Consider the following 19,101-nt stretch of genomic DNA (forward strand, 5'->3'; position numbering starts at 1 on the left):
TGATTGGTCTGGAAAATACAGTGCAGAGCAATGCAGCATGAATGTTCACAGAAGTGAGACTCTGTCCATACATATATCACAACCCTGCTGAAGAGATCTGCACAGACTGCCAATTTGTTACCAGGCCAGATTCAAGATATTTGTATGTAAGGCTCTCAATACCTTAAGGACCACTCTGCTGCTAGACTATTGAACAGAATAGTAACCACAAAAAGTGGCCTTTTCCTGACAGAAATGAATGTGTGTATTCACCCAAATAGTGGAAAACCCATTACAGAATTAGAGTGATTGACCTTGGCAATTATTAAAGAAGTTGTAAGAAGCTGGTATTTTCCCTGTAGATGCATTAAATTAAAATTAGATCTCAATGGCTTGTGAGCAAATAATCTTTTTCCAAAACATCTGGTTTAAAGGTTGTAATCACCATTTAACCCTGTGAATTATTGGAAGTTTTAGCCACTTGCCACATCAGCAAGACAGGTTCTCTACCTCCTGCCCTTGCCTGGAGATTTCCTGGCATTTACTGTAGTATAGATAGCACTGGGTTCGATGGACCAAGAGTCTTCCTCAGCATAAGAAAGCATCATAGAGGTATTGATTCAAATTTCATTTCCCTCACCCCAAACCACAAAAAACGGCCTTAGACCAACTGCAGTCTCTCAGCCATCCGGCATATGGGCTCAAAACACTCCGCTTATATTATGAAACATGTTTTCTACTTGGTATGTACAAAGGTCCTGAAATATGAATAGTCTACAACAATTATGAACAATGGCAAGCCTATCTAGGGTGCAGAAACAGGAATAAAAGCCAGCCTGTTTAGACTGAAAGAAGCTTGTCTCCTCTTCTGAAGTTAAGAACTGTCACATGGAGCCATTAAATGTTTTGAATCTAAGCTGGTGTAAAATGGCATAACCCTGTCCAAGCCAAGGAGACTGTGTCAATTTATGCTAGGCAGTGAGTTGGGCCTAATTCATCTGGAGCGAGCATCCTGTTTCCACAATAACATACATACACAAAAAACCCTTTAAAAACCACCACTGCTGTAACAAATGGCAATTTCTGAAGTGCAACCCTCAAAAGTATGTCAAGCCTCTTTTTAAATCAATGGGCTACATTTACACACAAATGCGGACTGTCTATGCAAGCTTTTTAATTTGGCCAGACTGGGAATAAGTAACTTTAAGTTAACAAGTTAATCTTGTTGACCAAAAAAAAAGTTTAGCTGCGGGAAGTTTGCTTGTATTTTAGAGGTGGCTAAGGGAGCTAAGACAGTAAAGTGAAATATTAACAAGACTTGGCACAGAGTCGCTCAGGACGTCTTAGAGAAAGTCTTCCTCTGCCAGTGCACAGCTGGATTTGCAGAGTGCAGAGGAAAAGGCAGAAATGGCTGAGGAGGAAAGCGGCGCAAAAGGAGGAAAAGAGAAGCAAAGAGGTCAGTGGCTATTTGATGCTTCCTCACCCCTAGTCCTTCTAAAGTAAAGTGACTCTGCCCATCATTCAGAGCTTCTTGTACACTTTGGGGGGTACAGATGGCGCTTCAGTGTGAAGAAGCTTGCTCACAGACTCTGAAAGACTGAGCAGTTACACTGCTGCTGAAATGCCCTTTTCTGCGCCGCTACTAAAGGCACAGGAGCCCTGTCCTCTTTTGCTACCCTAGTAGAGTTGTCCTCTTCTACTCTAAGCCATCTCTAGGAGAGTTGCCCTTTTCCACTAGAACTTCTCGGTTGCAAAGGATCAGAGCTCCTACAGGTACAATGAAGTACATATGTGGAGAATCTTGGTGGAATGAATGAGGGCCAGTCACTTCACTGGGATTTCCTATGTTGCATATTGGTCATTTACTACGTAGCCTGCTGGCCAGGGATGGTGTCTAGTGCTCAGTGTTCCTCAGGTCTTTTCTTGACTCTGCCGCTTGTTTGATAATTATCCTTTGGCAGGGCCCTTATCAAAGGTTTGGTGGTGGAGGATCCTAAGGGATGAGGAAGGCAAAGCTGAAAGAAACCTAAATTTATTTTAAGTTAGTAGATGCATGGAGTGATGTTAATAAATTTCTGTTCTATTCATTGAAAATATTTTCATTATGTTGCTGTTCAGTAAAACCCTCCAGGGCAGCTCACAGCAGAGTAATGAAACGAAACAGAAAGATGAAAAAAATAAATTGAAGGAACTCAATTGAATAGATAGAACAGTAAAAAAATTGAATTAATATAATATGCAAAACATATGGCACTCCCAGTCTCCTTTCCGAGTTCTCCAACACTTACTAACAAAAACCAGTGATGTGGGGCAAGGAACACATCCCATGATAACGCTATGACATGGGTAAGTTAGTCTAAAAATTTATCAGCAGAGCTTGACCACAATAGTTCAGGCATTGGTAACATCAGAATTGTCTTCCCTTGTCCTTGACCTGGAAACAGTAATTACTGCAGGATGCTAAAACACAATTGCTAACAGGAGTGAGACCCTGTCAGCATATAACACCTGAGCTCAGAGGTTAGCAGTGGCTGCCTACTTGCTATAGGACCAAGTTCAAGGTGTTACTACAGTGGTACCTTGGTTGTCGAACAGCTTTGCTCCTGAACAAAACGGCTCCTGAACGCTGCAAACCTGGAAGTGAGTGTTCTGGTTTGCAAACATTTTTCAAAAGCTGTACATCCAACGTGGCTTCCGATTGAGTGCAGGAAGCTCCTGCAGCCAATCAGAAGCCGTGCCTTGGTTTTCAAACCTTTTCAGGAGTTGAATGGACTCCCGGAACAGATGAAATTCAAGAACCAAGGTACCACTGTATTCATATATAAAGCCCTTCACAGTTTGGGATTACCATTCCCAATAAATCGTACATTGGATCCCAAATGCCTTGTGAGTCGAACGTTTTAGCTCCCAAACGCCACAAATCTGAAAGTGAGTGTTCCGTTTTGCGAATTTTTTTTTGAACCCGAACCACCATGGCTTCCACGGCTTCCAATTGGCTGCAGGAGCTTCCTGCAGCCAATTGGAAGCCACGCCTTGGTTTCTGAACATTTTGGAAGTCGAATGGACTTCTGGAACGGATTCCGTTCGACTTCCGAGGTACCACTGTATATGCTCACTCCAGTGTTTCAATCTGGCAGTGGCACTGTTATGGGTGCCATACAATGCCCAGTTTGAACTTGTTTTTAAATGTTTTAAATCCACAATTTTTATTTTTTATTTCATTTTGTGATACGCTAGTTAGAGGGAGTTTTGTTTTTTGTTTTTTACAGTCAAGGGGCATATAAACATTGCTAATGAAATAAATAAATGAAAGTTACAGGAGACGCCAAGGAGAACTCGAGAAGAGCATGTGTCTTTGTTGCAGAATCGTGTCGAGGATAAGTATAGTTCCAACCTGTGAAAGGTTCAGCTGGTCCTTTTCGGTTTTAAACTAATTGTGAATTGCATTTTCAAAACTTTGAAGACTGCTGCTTTCATTGTAAAATATCAATCAGCCGGTGGAGATATTGTGGGAGGGCCTTTCCCCTCAGGCAACTGATGGAGCCCTTTCACATCCCTCTCCTCTGACACTCATCAAGGTGCACTGCAAAGCATCCTTGCCATTACGGAGAATGCGAGGCCATTTTAGAAGTTACAATGCTTTGGGATGTTCCAGCACCCCAAAGTCCACTCCAGAACTAACCCCCCCCCAATTCATGTGTTCTGTAAATTTTCATGGTGAATCACTGCGTGTTTTCTGGCACAGCAAAAAAAGGGATTTTTATTCATCATATGATGCCATAGCATACATTATTATGCTGACATTACTGCTCCCACATGACATCTCTGACCATTAACTACTATGGCAACAAATTACCTATACTTGGCCTGCTCTTTAGTTTTGCAAAGGCTCATTCTCCCAACAAACAGGGATGTGCCAGGCTATCTGTTTAGCTAAAGAAACTGGATGCTGGATGTTAAGTCCTTATGTAACAAAATAAAAATCAATATGGGGGGAAAAACAGCTGTGCAGGAAAAAAGGGGGGGAATAGAAAATCCTCCTTTCTCATGTGGGACAGGACAAAAGAGAACAGTCTGAACCACATGTGGAATAGGAATCAGGGATTTGCCAAGTATAATGCAGCAATTAAGGATAAGAATAAAAATATCAGTGTGGAAAGGGTGGGCAATCAAAAAGAAAAATATATACATTGTATGTTAAATAAATTTGTTATTATTTTTTTTAAAAAAACGTAATAAAAATTAATAATAAAAAAGGAAGCATCCCTAATGCCGTGGCCCTTCCTTTCCTGGGCTCCAGGTCAGCAAATAATATATCTTGCATACTGCAGTGTGGTGTAGTGGTTAAGAGTGGTAGACTCATAATCTGGGGAACCGGGTTCGTGTCTCCGATCCTCCACATGCAGCTGCTGGGTGACCTAGGGCTAGTCACACTTCTCTGAAGTCTCTTAGCCCCACTCACCTCACAGAGTGTTTGTTGTGGGGGAGGAAGGGAAAGGAGATTGTTAGCCGCTTTGAGACACCTTTGGGTAGTGATAAAGCGGGATATCAAATCCAAACACTTCTTCTTCTTGGGCCTAGCAAGGAACAGGCCACTATATATTAAGGAGATGTGTGCATAGCCCTCACGTTCTTAGTAATGATGGAGTACCTTGCAATGCACGCAGCAATAGTTGCAAGTGGCTGGAGGCTGGTGGGAGAGACAGAAAGGACTCAATATTCCTTGTGGGGAAGCACTTCCACAAGTGCAGATTTATGAGTGTGGAGCAATGCATGAGGAAGCGATAGATCTTGCCCATTATTCAAACATTATAATGTGCAATTCTACACATAATCTGCACAGAAGTAAGCCCCAGTGAGTTCAGTGGGAATTTCTCCTAGGTAAATATGTACAGGATTGCAGCAGACTTAATTTCTTAAAGAATTTCAATAAAATGTAATGTGGATAAGATATAAACAGAATTAAATACATTCCTAACCATGTCTACACATAAGCACCTCCTACTGAATTCAGCGGGGTTATTCCCAGGTAATTGGGTTAGTATTGCAGCGTTAACATATTAAGCACTCTTCCTAGGGTTTTATTACCCCCCTAGTGCAAAATAAATGGGTTTTTACCATCCACATTCTGTCCTCTGGTTCTTGCTAAGCAATAAACATTAAGATCACTTCTCAGGGACTCTGTAAAAACAACACAAAAATCAGCACAGTAGGTTTAATCTGACAGACAGCCTTGGAAAGAGTTTCAGAAAAAGAATAAATTGGTGAGGCTTTTGCGGTGTAGAAAGATGACAGCCTAAAGGTAAATCAGGGTGGGACATCAGATTGGTGCTGCTGAGGTCATTTGTTAATTAATGGTGCCTCGCTTCAGATCTTACTCATAGCTAGCTAATGAGAGAAGCGAACACCAATGCATATGCTTAAGCAATAATCCACAAAACCCCATCCTTGCACTTCCTCTAAATGGGAGCAACACTATATGTTATGCTTAACACACAGGGCTGCCTCTAAAAATGTAGCCCAATGTTGAGTTATTCCACCTCAACGCCATGCTCATTTAGCATGTCTTCTCCTGTTGTGTGGTATCATCACAGGGGTGCCAACTTGAATAAAATATTGGGAGGGGCCGAGGTAAGCCCCACACTGCTTAACTGATCACAAGATGTGGCATGCAGACACTGTTTAAATACCAATGCCCATCATCTTTGGCGGGAGGCCGAAGGAGTAGGCTCCTATGTATGATAACATTTGGCGTTTCCCCACTGCTGCCAGCAGGAGCCAAATATGGAGTGATGGCGGAAAAGTTCACATCCCAACCACCTTGCAATGCATGTTGCAAGTATGGCTAAAAATTACATGGGAGAAGAGGGAGAACTAGACAAGCAGCTGCCATTTTTAGCAGCAGCCTTGCGTCAGATATGAACAGAAGAAGCTGCCTTATACTGATTCGGACCACTGGTCCACCAAGCTCAGTATTGCCCTCACAGACTAGTAGCAGCTCTTTAGAGTTTCAGACTGGGGACATCCCCAGCTCTGCCTGCAGATAATGAGGATTGAATCTGTGTTCTTCTGCATGCAGAGCAGATGCTCTTTCACTGAGCTACAGCTGTCCCCCCAATGCATTGCTCTGTCCAGAGACAGGGGCAGTGTGAATTGCCTTTTTTAGTACGAATGATGTTGCTTTTTGTTGTTGGACGTGAAGCAGCCGGTAAAGAACTTGCAGGAGGGCCAGGAATAAGGCCTTTGCCCTCCCAGGTCATCTTGTGGCTATAGACATGCCCTTTAGCAAGTCGCTGAGCACTTGTATGACAGACAGACAGCAGCAGCAGCAGCAAAAATGACAGAGATTTTTGCCAAGACTTGAACAGCAGAAAAAATAATAGGGGTGTGTGTTCCTATAAAGTTGTTCACCTTAAAATGCGAAGCAATGAACAGCAGCAAGGAAAGAAGGGTCCTACATTACAATAACAAAACAAGGAGCAGATAAAACATAGGAGCCCTGGCCGTGGGTGTCCCTGAAGGGAGCGATGCAGTGGAAATAATGTTTGCTGTTTTGGTATTGATTGCAGAAGTAGCATGCAATTTGATCTTGGGGCTGATAAGAAATGAGAGACTGTGAACTTCAGGTTGTAATTTGGTTCTGGTATGGTTTGTGCTTGTAATACATTTGTCTAGAACAGGGGAGGGGGAACTTTTGGCCCTCCAGATGCTGCTGGACTACAACTCCCATCATTCCTGACCAGTGGTTCTGCTGGTTTGGGTTGATGGAAGTGGGAGTCCAGCAGCTAGGGGCGTCTGGGGGCCCTCCAAAATTTCAAGGCGTGGGGGCCTGGCCCCCTCAAAATCCCATGGTGGCCACGCGTGTACACTGTGAGGTATGTTGACATCATTCACACAAGCCGTGCAGCGTGCGTATGACACATCAGCACACTACACAGCATGTGCGAGTGACATCAGCATGTTGCACGGCCAAGCCCCTCTCAGTCATGGGGCCAAGCGGGCACACTTGCCAGCGACATCTGGAGAGTCACAACTTAGCCTAAGTAGGACAATTGGAAAGATAGATTTATATCCCAGTCCTCCTTTGCCCAGGCAGTAGAATCTCCTGTACACATGCAGCTGCAGAAACTTTGATCACAGTCAGGATAGACCCTCGTGTGCAGCCTAGAAAGAAGTGATCCTGCTTCAGGCAGCACCATGAGCAGAGGCAGTTTTAGGGTAGCACAACTGGTGCAGCTGCCACAACAGTGCTGTAGCATGGAGCCCAAGAGGCGGTGTGGGGCCAAATGTTGCTGTTGCACAGGGCACTGCTGAAACTTGAGAGCCCAAAGTCTGCCACTGCGATAAAAAGAGGAACTGATGCCTGAATGGTACAGCAAGATTTTTAAAAGCCCTAGGGGTAGGGAACCTTATTCAGCCCAAGAGCCACATTTCCTCATGGAAGATCTTTCAAGGGTTACTTACCAGTGGTAGGCAGAGCCCAAGGCAAAAGTGAGTGGAGCAATGGCTGTGACTCTTTTCCTTTTGTCCTGCATGTTCTCACAGTGGGAGATGAGGAGATATAAATTGATGGGTTTTTATTTTTACAATATGAGCAAAAACCGGGCAGAGGCCAATATGGACAAATAAATCTGGAGGGAGTGGATTTTGAGGAGCTGGGCATCTTACACACTTTTAATTATACACAGTAGTTCTAAGCTTCCTGTTCTCCCCCACCTCTTTGTTCAAAAATGGTAAGTCCTTTGTGAGGTACTAGGGTTGCTAGCTAATCTCCTCCTGTGGAGCAGGGTAAGCTATAAACAACCCTGCAGGAAGCATCTCACAAAACACAAAAACAGTTACATACAAGCCCTGCCCTTATCTCTGCAGAGGGGTGCATGAGGAATCCATTTATTACCTATACTAGTAGCCTACGGTGGCTGCACAGATAAGAGACTATTAAAAAGAGGGTCAATCAAAAGAAATGTGAGGAGCTCTTCGCAGTTATTTATTTTATGTATGCATTTATTTATTGCTCTTACATCTTGCTCTTCCTGCGGCAAGCTTATTGGGGAGCATTTTATTAGTGAGATATCAGAGTCTTTTAAAGCCAAGCAGCGCCTAAATAGCAAATGAGCAGCAGAAATCTAAGTGTAAGCCACACAGAGCTCATTTGCTCTGAGCTCTCAATGCATCATTTTGCTTCAGCCAGCTAGTTTCAAATAGGCGGGGATGCCTGTGGTTCCTGCAGAATAAGCCTGCTATTATAGCAGAGATGGCCCAAAGCCACAAACCTTGCCACTAATTATGAGTTTCAACATTTGGAATAGGGATTATCATTCAGTATGCATTTCGCTTGACTCAACACAAGGGTTACTCAGAGTACCTGAAGTGTGCTCAGAGCAAACGGCACACAGCCCTGCCTGCAGGTGCTGAGGACAGCCCTGTGACCGTTGTGATTTAGTGACAGTTTCACCAGCCCAGTTTAACTTTGCTCTTCTCCTTCCTCATGAAGCTGTCCTCCTGCCTCAGCCTGGCAGAGAGAAAAATGTGCACAATCAGGGTTAACTTAAATCTGAACTAAACTCCACTCATTTGGAAGTCTTCCCAACCAACTCACCACGACAGCAGAGAGTTGTGTGAGGCAAACTGGGGAGGGAAAAAAGAAAAGCATAGGATGGACCTCTCAGGGAGAAAAGAATCTAAGGAGACTCTGTTCACTTTTATTTCTGCAGGAGATAATCCTTCAGAAGGAGTTTGCCCTCCTGAGAGAAAGTCCCCGGTAAGTATTTGATCTGACTTGGTTGGGGTGTGGTGGAAGGGTTGTCGTGGAGGGTTGTTTTTATTTTGGGGCGAGTTTATTTTGCTGTTTCTTTCAACTTCCCTGGAACAACTCTCGAGAGCTTACTGCTCTTGCCTTCCCCTGTTGTGCTTTGGCCTCAGACAGACAAGCACCATTTCTTGCCTAGGGTTGGTATTAGCATTAGAGATTCGAAACGAAATTCTTTCTTGCTAACCTGATTAGTGTACTAGAGAGGCAGCTCAGACAACAGAGGAACAAACCCGAGCCAATGGCTTCTTTGGGAATTACCACTTCTTGGAATGCATTTCCCAGGCAAAAACAACACTCTTTTGAAGGAAGCAAGAATGATATACATAGAGGGGGAGGTGAGCCTGCAGCTTTGCTTGCTGGATTTCAAAAGTGGAGGCAGCTTCCAATTCAGCAGCAATATTTTGATATGGGTTAGTTCTATTGTCAGAATTTCCACTAGATTTTTTCTTCTTCTTTCCCCTCTCTGAGGATAAGTGCTCCTGAGCCTTTCTAGCTTATTCAAAAGCACACATTTTATTCTCCAGACTGTATTTGTAGAGAGCTAGTTTAAAGATTGCTGCGAAAGGAATAGATATGCAATGGTGAATTAAGGAAGAAATTAAGGTAGATGTGCAGTCAAGCACTGGAGTAGGAAGTACATAACCTTCAAAGAACAAGATTGTGCTATGTATATTTGTAAAAGTCAAAAGGCTAATGAAGAGGAACATACATGATGATACAGGTGGAGAGGGGAAACCTTGCTGGTTTTTAGTAAAACAAGGGGTGGCTTGGTGAGTGCTTATGTGTTGGAATGTCCTCTCAATCCATTAAATAAATTAATAGTGTTAATAAAAACAAGGAGTCATGGGGAGAGGGTCTAAATGGGTCACTCAGCAGCATGACTAGTGATAATCTGGAAAAGTGTTCTGATTGAGGTTTTGATCAGATGAATTTCTTCCACTGTATACAGTTTTGTCATTTGTGCAGATTCAAGGATGGATACAGGAACGCATTAGCCTTGACACCTGTGCAAATTCATAAGTTAATGCTGTAATTACCTTAAGGAATGAGCCAACATAATTTTGTGTTGTTCCCCTTAATGTCAATATCCACTGGAAGAAACTATGGGCTAAAAACAAGTCAAAGTGCAAGTAGATAAATAGGTACCACTCCGGTGGGAAGGTAAACGGCATTTCTGTGTACTGCTCTGGTTTGCCAGAAGTGGCTTAGTCATGCTGGCCACGTGACCCGGAAGCTGTCTGCGGACAAACACCGGCTCCCGCGGCCTATAGAGCGAGATAAGTGCACAACCCCAGAGTCGTCCATGACTGAACCTTCTGGTCAGGGGTACCTTTACCTTTACCTTTAATGGTTTAAATCTTTTTATTAAACCCTGCTCTCACGCACAACCACAAAACTGGTGTTTGGACCTAGATTATGTGATCATACTCCACCCCCCTTTAAGTATTATAGGGAAGCAAGCTCAGAACATTCCACCATGCCCATCAGGCATACCTGTTCCAGTGAATATAGTGTCTGAAAAGGTCACATCTGTTCAAAATGCAATGTGTGTAGGCCTGAAAAACATTCAAGTTCCCTCATACATTCTGGGAATTGACCAAATTGCTTGTTCTCACACATACAGGTTGGTTTATGTTTATTTGTGTTTACTCTATTCAAACATTATGTCACATTCGGATGCCTGACAAGACAGGTTTCCCAAATAGACAAGGTGGGAAGGAGTGATATGCAGAATTGAAAGCAGTGGTGGAAGAAGTTTAGCAAGGCCACATAAATCTCCTCAGAACTTGGGAGGTAATTGGTGCAGATTAATAAACAGAGAAAATCAAAAGTTCCAGAATAAAGTGTTCTGGGTTAATAAAAGTTATTTTCAAATATTAGAACCAGGCCTCTAGACCTCTATTTCGTCTACTAACACAAATAAACCTGGGCTGCTAGTAGAAGGAAACTTCAAGGGGGAAAGTGATGGGCAAGGGAAGGTTTAAGCACCCTCTTCCTGCCTATCACTTCTCTGCTGCAAGTTGCACCCGCCCAGAACTTCTTTGCAAGAAGCAATTGTGTCTAGGTTTGGAGGCACTGGAGGTGGAATAGGTAGATCTGCCCTCAGCTGAAATGTAAACACACACTTGGTTAGGAGCAACTTACTTAGATTTTCAGCTCTATTCTCATTAATGAGATGTAGGGATCGGAGAGAAATTTGATTCAGTTCACATTTAAAGGTGAGCTTGCCTAATCCGTACTTTCTGAAACCATGCACAGTACCAAAATACAGCCATCTTGCAAAATTCGTCTTTCTCTGAATTCTGCAATGCAGTTATCCCAGTAAGGACTGTTATTTATTTATTTATTTATTTATTTATTTATTTATTTATTTATTTAAATAACCAACTGATATGGAAAGCTGAATTTAAGATTAGAAAAATGGGAAACTGAAATGGACAGATTCACCCATCCCTAACGAGATGTGTCTCAATCCTCTTTAAATTCCACAGTGATCCTGATTTATGTGCTTTCTGGTTCACATCATACATTAACTTAGAAGGAGAAGGGTTTCCCTCTTCTTCTGGCATTGATGTGTGTTGCTCTGCTAAGATGCATGAAATGATGCTAGGTAGATGCTATTTTTACTTTGAAAGAAAATAATTGCTCATTGGATAATGACAGATGTTTGAATGAATCCAAACAGAGTACAAAATAGGGGTTAGTGCTCAGGAGCATCCTTGGCATGCCTAATGTACTAATCCTCATTTTGAATTCATCCAGGTTTTTGACAGCATGATGACACTCACCTGATTAGTGAACACTCCTGATAGGAGAGCAAAAATTCCCCTTAACAGACGTTCCAGTGAACATGTGCTGGATGGAGCAGGATTGCTGCTGCAGACTCAGCATTTTTTGAGCATGTATAGAGAATCCCTCCATGTAGAACTGTATGTGTGGAGGGCTTTTTCTGTGTGTTCAGCAGCTTCTGATTTCCAAGGAGTTCATGCAGGAGCTCACTGCACATATTCACATGAATGCTTGTTGGTTGGGATAGAGCCTGCTGAGGAAGTGCAAGTTTAATTCTTTTGTTCATATCTGCGGTGCCTAAATATAAATTTCAAATTTCTAGATTTGGGCCTTCAAATTCACCTAACCAGCTAGTTGCTGTCAGAACCATGTCACCAGCACTGGATAGGCTGTTTATTTTCCCCACTATCGGATGGGTTTATGTTTCTCCATAGGCTATGCTGTCTCTTTTATGTCCTGAGATAACACCACAAAATGATGCAATAGCACTCTGGGGAAAATGCCAGCTAACATTGTTTCCTTGTTTTACAGCGAAGCCTCACAAAGTTGAGGACAAAGTGAGGGCTTGGCTCTGAATGCAATATGAGTGTCACGTTGCTTCCAGTCACATAGTAATCCTTTCGCGTGTGATGTCTGGAGACCTGTGTCTTACTGACACTGGCATTATCATTTTCTTCCCCCTTTTTGTTTATTTTTCTGTTGATGACATAAACTACTAGATAGATCTCATTACAAACTACTGGATAGGTGGAACCCAAGCATGCTGCGATTTGCTTCGTGGTTAGAATTAATCACTAAATGGAACAAATGGAACTTTCTAGAAAAGCAGTTGACATCTGCCCTGATCACTTCTGATCCACAAAAATTCTTCCTCCTCTTTTCTTTCTTTCTTTACTTTTTTTTTGCCAACAGCTGTTTTCCCTCACATAAGCTGTCCCTTGGACCAGGTGGTCATGTAATTATTCGTTTCGTTTCATTTATAGATCACTTCCCTTAAAACATCCCAAAGCAATTTAACAGTGAAAAGTATCAAAAATATAAAAACAGCAATAAGAACAATTTCAAGTCCAAGGCAGATACGGACAGGGATTTTTTTTAAAAAATCCACACTTAAAGGGCTTGTTGGTGAAGGAAGGTCTTCCAGGTGTGCTGAAAAGGTAATGGATAAGGTATGTCTGATATGTGATTGGCGTTCCGAGGGTAGGTGCTGCCTCGTGAAAGGCCTGGTTTTCCATCATATGGAAGAGGACTCCTGATGAGAGGGTGTCTGCAGGAGGCCCTTTCCTGTAGAATGCGGTGACTGGGAATACAAGGGATGAGTTTGAAGAAAATCATGAACACACATTTATGGTTCCTGTTTATCTAACTTGCAAAGCCACAATTATGCCTGCTATAGCTAGAAAATTTATACAGACGGAGAAATATATATTTCAAAAGTATTCACCTCCATTTGACATTCGTTCACTGTGCTGATTGTCAGCCTTTGGGCAAGGCTTTATTTATTATAAGCTCTGTATTTCCTTCGAATCCCTTCTCTGGGGACATCTGCCAATTCAGCATTGAATTATAGGTTTGTACATTTGATTCTGGGATTCTGTGTGCTGTACGCCATTATGTCAACTGTACATATGACCGAAGGACAAGTTTTGTATGACACTACCTTTTTTCTGGTTTGCTTCTTTAGAAAGTATGTGGTACCAATTACCCTCTCAGCATCGCCTTCATTGTGGTGAATGAGTTTTGCGAGCGCTTCTCCTACTATGGCATGAAAGGTGTGTGTTATATCTTTCATCATTTCTCCACAGCTTCTCAGAGAATAGTTTGGCTCTCTTTGCAATTTGTTTTGCCTTTAGGATGATAAAAGGTGGCCTGTGGGTGGGAGGAGAGAATTAATAGTAGGAATTATCTGAAAAGATTCCTTGCCTTCAGATCTTAAATTGCCTCAGATACCTCAGCTGTCTCTGATACGTGTACACACTAACAGGATAGACTGAAAGGTTATAAACATGGTGCCAGAGGCTGCTTCCAGGTGGGTGGCTCCTAGTACTGCCGAATAATTGCACTTCTGCTGTAAGCTACAAGTGAAGTTGCACTTGACTTTCCACATTATTGGGAGTTCTAAACTTTTTCTGTGTCTGCATGCTGCTGTGTTCTGTACACAAGTGCTCATGACATAACTGCTGTGGGTGAGGCTAACTGAAGCTCAGCACACATCCACTTAAACCCTTGCAGCAGCCATTTTGTATGGCCCCGTTTTTTAAACTTTGTCTTTTAATAAGCTCTAAAATTCTTTCTTGCCTTTGTTAATGAATGAAAGGTATAGTGCTATAACACTATAATGCTGATTTGTTTGTTTTGTTTGTTTTTTTAAAAAAAACTATTTTAGGAATACATGCATACAAAAAAAAAATCCCCTCTCGACTACGTAAAATGGGAGCCATGTACATTTTGCTAAAATTGCTTCGGTCAGAAAGAGCATTATATAACAAATTTGGTGTTACAGTGCTGTAACTCTCATTCATTTTTTTAAGTGCCATAATACTACATTTTAAACAAAAGATTTAAAAAATAACCTTTTTGATCACTGCTATTTTAGCGACATGTCAAACATAGGTTACTGGTAGGAGTTTCAATGCTTTTAAATAACATTAATACACACACACACACACACACACAGAGAGAGAGAGAATCAAATCCCCATACTTTTAAAAAGATAGAATACTAATGCTAATCTACACCTGTGGAGATTGCATCACTCTTCTATTCTTCTGAAAAATGTCTGACTTTCTGCCTTCTGAGAAAAGGTGGGAAGAGCCACAGGAGCAATAAAGGATGAAAGCATTGTGTGGATGTCTCATGAAAAGTGTGCAAATGAAGCATCAATTCCACATCAAGCATCCATTGTGACAGCCCACTTGCGCAACTGCTCGTCCACTAGTAGAAGCCATATTCCTAAGCCATAGTGCAATAGCCAAATTCAACGAGTGTTTTGTGCTTGAATAAAAAGTTTCATAACCCCCAACTGAATGTTATTATTATACTTGGTGACAGTTAAGCTTATGCATTACTATTTGTGCTACTACTCGGACATCAGCTCTCAAACTGCTTGCACTAAAGTTATGTTGGATCTTGCCCCCTGCTATGGAAGCTCTCTCCTGTCTCTTCCCTTTGGGGACAGTAATATGGAAGCAGAACTGGAAGCTGGTCAGCAAGGGCTACAATCTCTGGAGAATGACCAGGAGCATTTGGGGAGAGAAAGGAAGAGTGACAGGAAAGGTCTATTGGTCTGACATCCAGGATTGCTTGCTTTTCCTCTATTGGAGACTGTATGCTTGTATCAGTGGGATGATAGCTAGAGACTGAGAAAGAGCAATTTGCTCATCACTGTGTTTTCATGGTAGTGAAAGATGAGCCTCCTTGGGTTTCTTTCAGTCATTGTTGGCATTGGCCTGCCTCAGGAGACAATGGAAAAGTTGTGCCTTCAGGGGTAAAGTCAAACTGTTGGAGAGTTACAGAGCCTGCTATGGCTGTAGAGTTTTCATGGTAGTGAAAGCTGACCCTCATTGGATTTCTTTCTGTCACACCACTGGTAAAAGCACAGAGCCTCTTTCGGGAAAAGAAAATGGCAATTATTGTCACACTCTGGGGCTCACACATTGTTTATGAAACTCATTGCTTTTGTCTTTGTTTTTATCCCTCAGCCGTTCTGACTTTGTATTTCCTCTACTTCCTTCACTGGGATGAGAATACATCCACCTCCGTCTACCATGCCTTCTCAAGTCTGTGTTACTTTACACCTGTCATTGGTGCCCTCATGGCTGACTCTTGGCTGGGAAAATACAAGTAAGGATAAAATATATTATGTCTTCAAGTGGAAGATGGGAGAGGATTTTTTTCAGCTTACATTTTAATTCAACCTTGTTTAATGCAAATTTGTGAAATTTGTGGTTCTCTGAATTTTGCAATGCTGTTCACCAACCAAATGATGTGTACAAAAATGGGTATGTTAGGGAAATGCGTGCATAACATTGTGCATATTAGTGAAAATAACATACAAAAATGTTTCATATATTAGCGGAAATATGCGTGCCAAAATATGTATATTAGGCAAAATTGCATACAAATGGGTGGATATTAGGAGAACTCTGATGACTTTTCAACAGGAATGAAATTTATAACAAAAGCAAAAATAGATTCAGAAATGTGGAGAACTGAATTTACGTTTGGAGAAGTAAGAAACCTGATAGAAACCAAAATTCACAAATTTGTCCATCTGTACTTCAGGTACATAAATGATGCCCGCTGCGCCCCCCCCCCGGTTAATTAATGGAGCAGATGGGGCATTTTCTAGCTGATTAATAGTACTATTTTTAGAAACTTTTGATATACGTTATCACAGATTGCCCCCTTTGTTTGCCATTGAATTTTAGCGTGCCTTATTAACTTGCCTATGCAATGAGATTTTTGTTTGCACTTTGATTGGTCTTTGCACAATTATATCCTGGTTTAAGAAATCTCCCCCTTGTCCAGCTCATATCTAGATAGACTGGGAGAAAAGTGCTTAAAGCAGTGGAATGCAACTGAGGCAGCTTTACCTGCAGCAATTGCATGTTGATTGCCCTCTTAAAAGACAAAGTCCAGCAACTGGAGGAACGTGTAGCTACGCTCCAAAGAATTAGAGAGCTGGAGCTCTTCTTGGAAGCAACAGAGCACACCGTCTCCACCAAGGAGGAGACAGGGGACTCCCCTGAGAAGGAGGCTAGTTCACCAACACAGGAGCCAGATATATGGAGAAATGTGACTCAAAGAAGTAGGAGGCCCAGGGTTCGCTCTGATTGTTTAGAAATACACAATCGCTTTGAGGTCCTCTCCCCTAGCATGGAAGACGAAGAGCAGACTCCATTTGAGGATCTCTCCCACATTACAGTCGATCAGGTATATGAAGACGAGCAGCAAAGTCAGTCCTCAGGGAATGTGCAGGCGACCTTGGAATGGACAGCTCACGGAAGAACCCCGACCAGACCTAAGAGGAGGCGTGTAGTGGTGATAGGGGATTCCCTACTGAGGGGAACAGAAGCAGTGATCTGTGGGCCTGACAAGATGTCTCGGGAAGTGTGCTGTCTCCCCGGGGCTAAGATTCAAGATGTAACTGAACGACTGCAAGGAATCATAAAACCCACTGACAAATACCCCTTCCTCTTGGTTCATGTAGGAACCAATGACACTGCAGCAATAGCCTCCAGAAGATCAAAAGAGATTACGAGGCTCTGGGCAGGAAATTGAAGCAATTAAATGCACAAATTGTCATCTCATCTGTCCTCCCAGTTGAACGACGTGGCCCAGGGAGAGAGGGAAAATAGTGGAAGTGAACAACTGGCTTCGCAAATGGTGTAAACAGGAACGGTTTGGATTCTTAGATCACAGACTGCAGTTTCTTGAAGATGGACTTCTGGCAAGCGATGGGCTGCACCTCACAATGGTTGGGAGGAATGTTTTTGCAAAAAATCTCAGAAACCTCATCAGGAGGGCTTTAAACTGACTAATGTGGGGGAGGGAGACAGTGCTCCTGAAGGTAGGAGCCTATCAATTGATGAAGATGATCATCCAAATGTCATAGACCGAATGGAGCAAACAGCACGCAGACCTAGTGGTGGGAGGAAAAAAGCCTTAAATAAGAGACACGGGGGAATGATTAATGGACTTCAATGTCTGTACACTAATGCGCAAAGCATGGGAAATAAGCAAGATGAGCTTGAGCTCTTGGTACAGCAAACTAAATATGACATAATAGGCATCACTGAAACCTGGTGGGATAAGTCCCACGATTGGAATGTAATAATGGAGGGATACAATCTATTTCAGAGGAACAGACCAGACAAGAAAGGAGGAGGAGTGGCGTTATATGTCAGGGATGTGTATACCTGTGAAGAGATCCAAGATTTAGAACCTCAAAGCCAAAGTGAGAGCATTTGGGTCAAAATTAAGGGAGAGAAGAATAACAGTGACCTCATTGTGGGAGTTTACTATAGATCCCCAAGCCAAACGGAGGACATAGAGGATGCCTTCCTGGAACAGATGGCCAAGCATGCAAAAGGAAGGGAGATAGTAGTAATGGGGGACTTCAATTACCCGGATATTTGTTGGATGTCAAACTCAGCCAAGAGCATAAGGTCAAATAGATTCCTCACTGGCCTTGCAGACAACTTCATTGTCCAGAAAGTGGGAGAAGCAACAAGAGGAACAGCCATTTTAGATCTGGTCCTAACCAATGTTGATGACCTGGTTAGTGGGGTAGAAGTGGAAGGATCATTAGGCGCGAGTGATCATGCTCTTCTGAAGTTTACTATACAGCGGAAAGGAGCAGCCAAGCATACTAGGACTCAATTTCTTGACTTTAAGAAAGCCGACTTCATAAAACTTAGGGAAGTGCTGGGTGAGATCCCATGGACAGTAATACTAAAAGGAAAGGGAGTTCATGATGGCTGGGAGTTTGTTAAGAGGGAGATAGTAAAAGCACAACTTCAGACAATACCAATGAGACGGAAACATGGAAGGTGCCTAAAGAAGCCAGGGTGGCTATCTAAAGAACTTTTAACTGAGTTAAGATTAAAAAAGGATGTGTACAAAGAATGGAAAAGGGGGGAAACCACCAAAGAGGAATTCAAACAAATAGCCAGCATGTGTAGACACAAAGTCAGAAAAGCTAAAGCACAGAATGAACTCAGGCTTGCTAGAGAGGTTAAAAGCAACAAAAAAGGCTTTTATGGGTATGTTCGTAGCAAAAGGAAGAACAAAGAAACAGTGGGGTCACTCAGAGGAGAAGATGGCGAAATGCAAACAGGGGACACAGAAAGGGCTGAACTCCTCAATGCCTTCTTTGCCTCAGTCTTCTCCGATAAAGAAAACAATGCCCGACCTGAAGAATTTGGAGCAAATGATTCAGCAGAGGAAACACAGCCCAGAATAACTAAGGAGATAGTACAACAATACTTGGCTAGTCTAGATGTATTCAAGTCTCCAGGGCCAGATGAACTGCATCCAAGAGTATTAAAAGAACTGGCAGATGTGATCTCAGAACCACTGGCAGTCATCTTTGAGAATTCCTGGAGAACAGGCGAAGTCCCAGCAGACTGGAGGAGGGCAAATGTTGTCCCTATTTTCAAAAAGGGGAAAAGAGAGGACCCAAATAATTACTGCCCAGTCAGTCTGACATCAATACCAGGGAAGATTCTGGAGCAGATCATTAAGCAAACAGTCTGTGAACACCTAGAAAGGAATGCTGTCATCACCAATAGTCAGCATGGATTTCTGAAAAATAAGTCATGTCAGACTAACCTGATCTCGTTTTTTGACAGAATTACAAGCCTGGTAGATGAAGGGAACGCAGTGGATGTAGCCTACCTTGATTTCAGCAAGGCATTTGACAAGGTGCCCCATGATATTCTTGTAAAGAAGCTGGTAAAATGCGGTCTTGACTATGCTACCACTCAGTAGATTTGTAACTGGCTGACTGACCGAAC

At 42.5% G+C, this 19,101-nt stretch overlaps 1 protein-coding gene across 2 annotated transcripts in view; it reads left to right on the forward strand.

Annotated features, from left to right (window-relative positions):
- The first annotated feature begins 1,279 nt into the window (after positions 1-1,279).
- SLC15A2 (solute carrier family 15 member 2) overlaps positions 1,280-19,101 on the forward strand; it is a 69,688-nt gene continuing 51,866 nt past the window's right edge. The window contains exons 1-4 of one of the 2 annotated variants that reach the window (XM_053403736.1): positions 1,280-1,435; positions 8,694-8,740; positions 13,266-13,353; positions 15,283-15,424. In XM_053403736.1, the coding sequence (XP_053259711.1) occupies positions 1,387-1,435; positions 8,694-8,740; positions 13,266-13,353; positions 15,283-15,424 (326 nt within the window). In that variant the 5' untranslated portion in view covers positions 1,280-1,386. Of the gene's footprint in view, positions 1,436-8,348; positions 8,741-13,265; positions 13,354-15,282; positions 15,425-19,101 lie in introns of those variants that run through there. The other variant, XM_053403725.1, reaches the window with a different exon arrangement.

Source organism: Podarcis raffonei, chromosome 1 (genome assembly GCF_027172205.1).
Source record: "Podarcis raffonei isolate rPodRaf1 chromosome 1, rPodRaf1.pri, whole genome shotgun sequence".
NCBI lineage: Eukaryota > Metazoa > Chordata > Lepidosauria > Squamata > Lacertidae > Podarcis > Podarcis raffonei.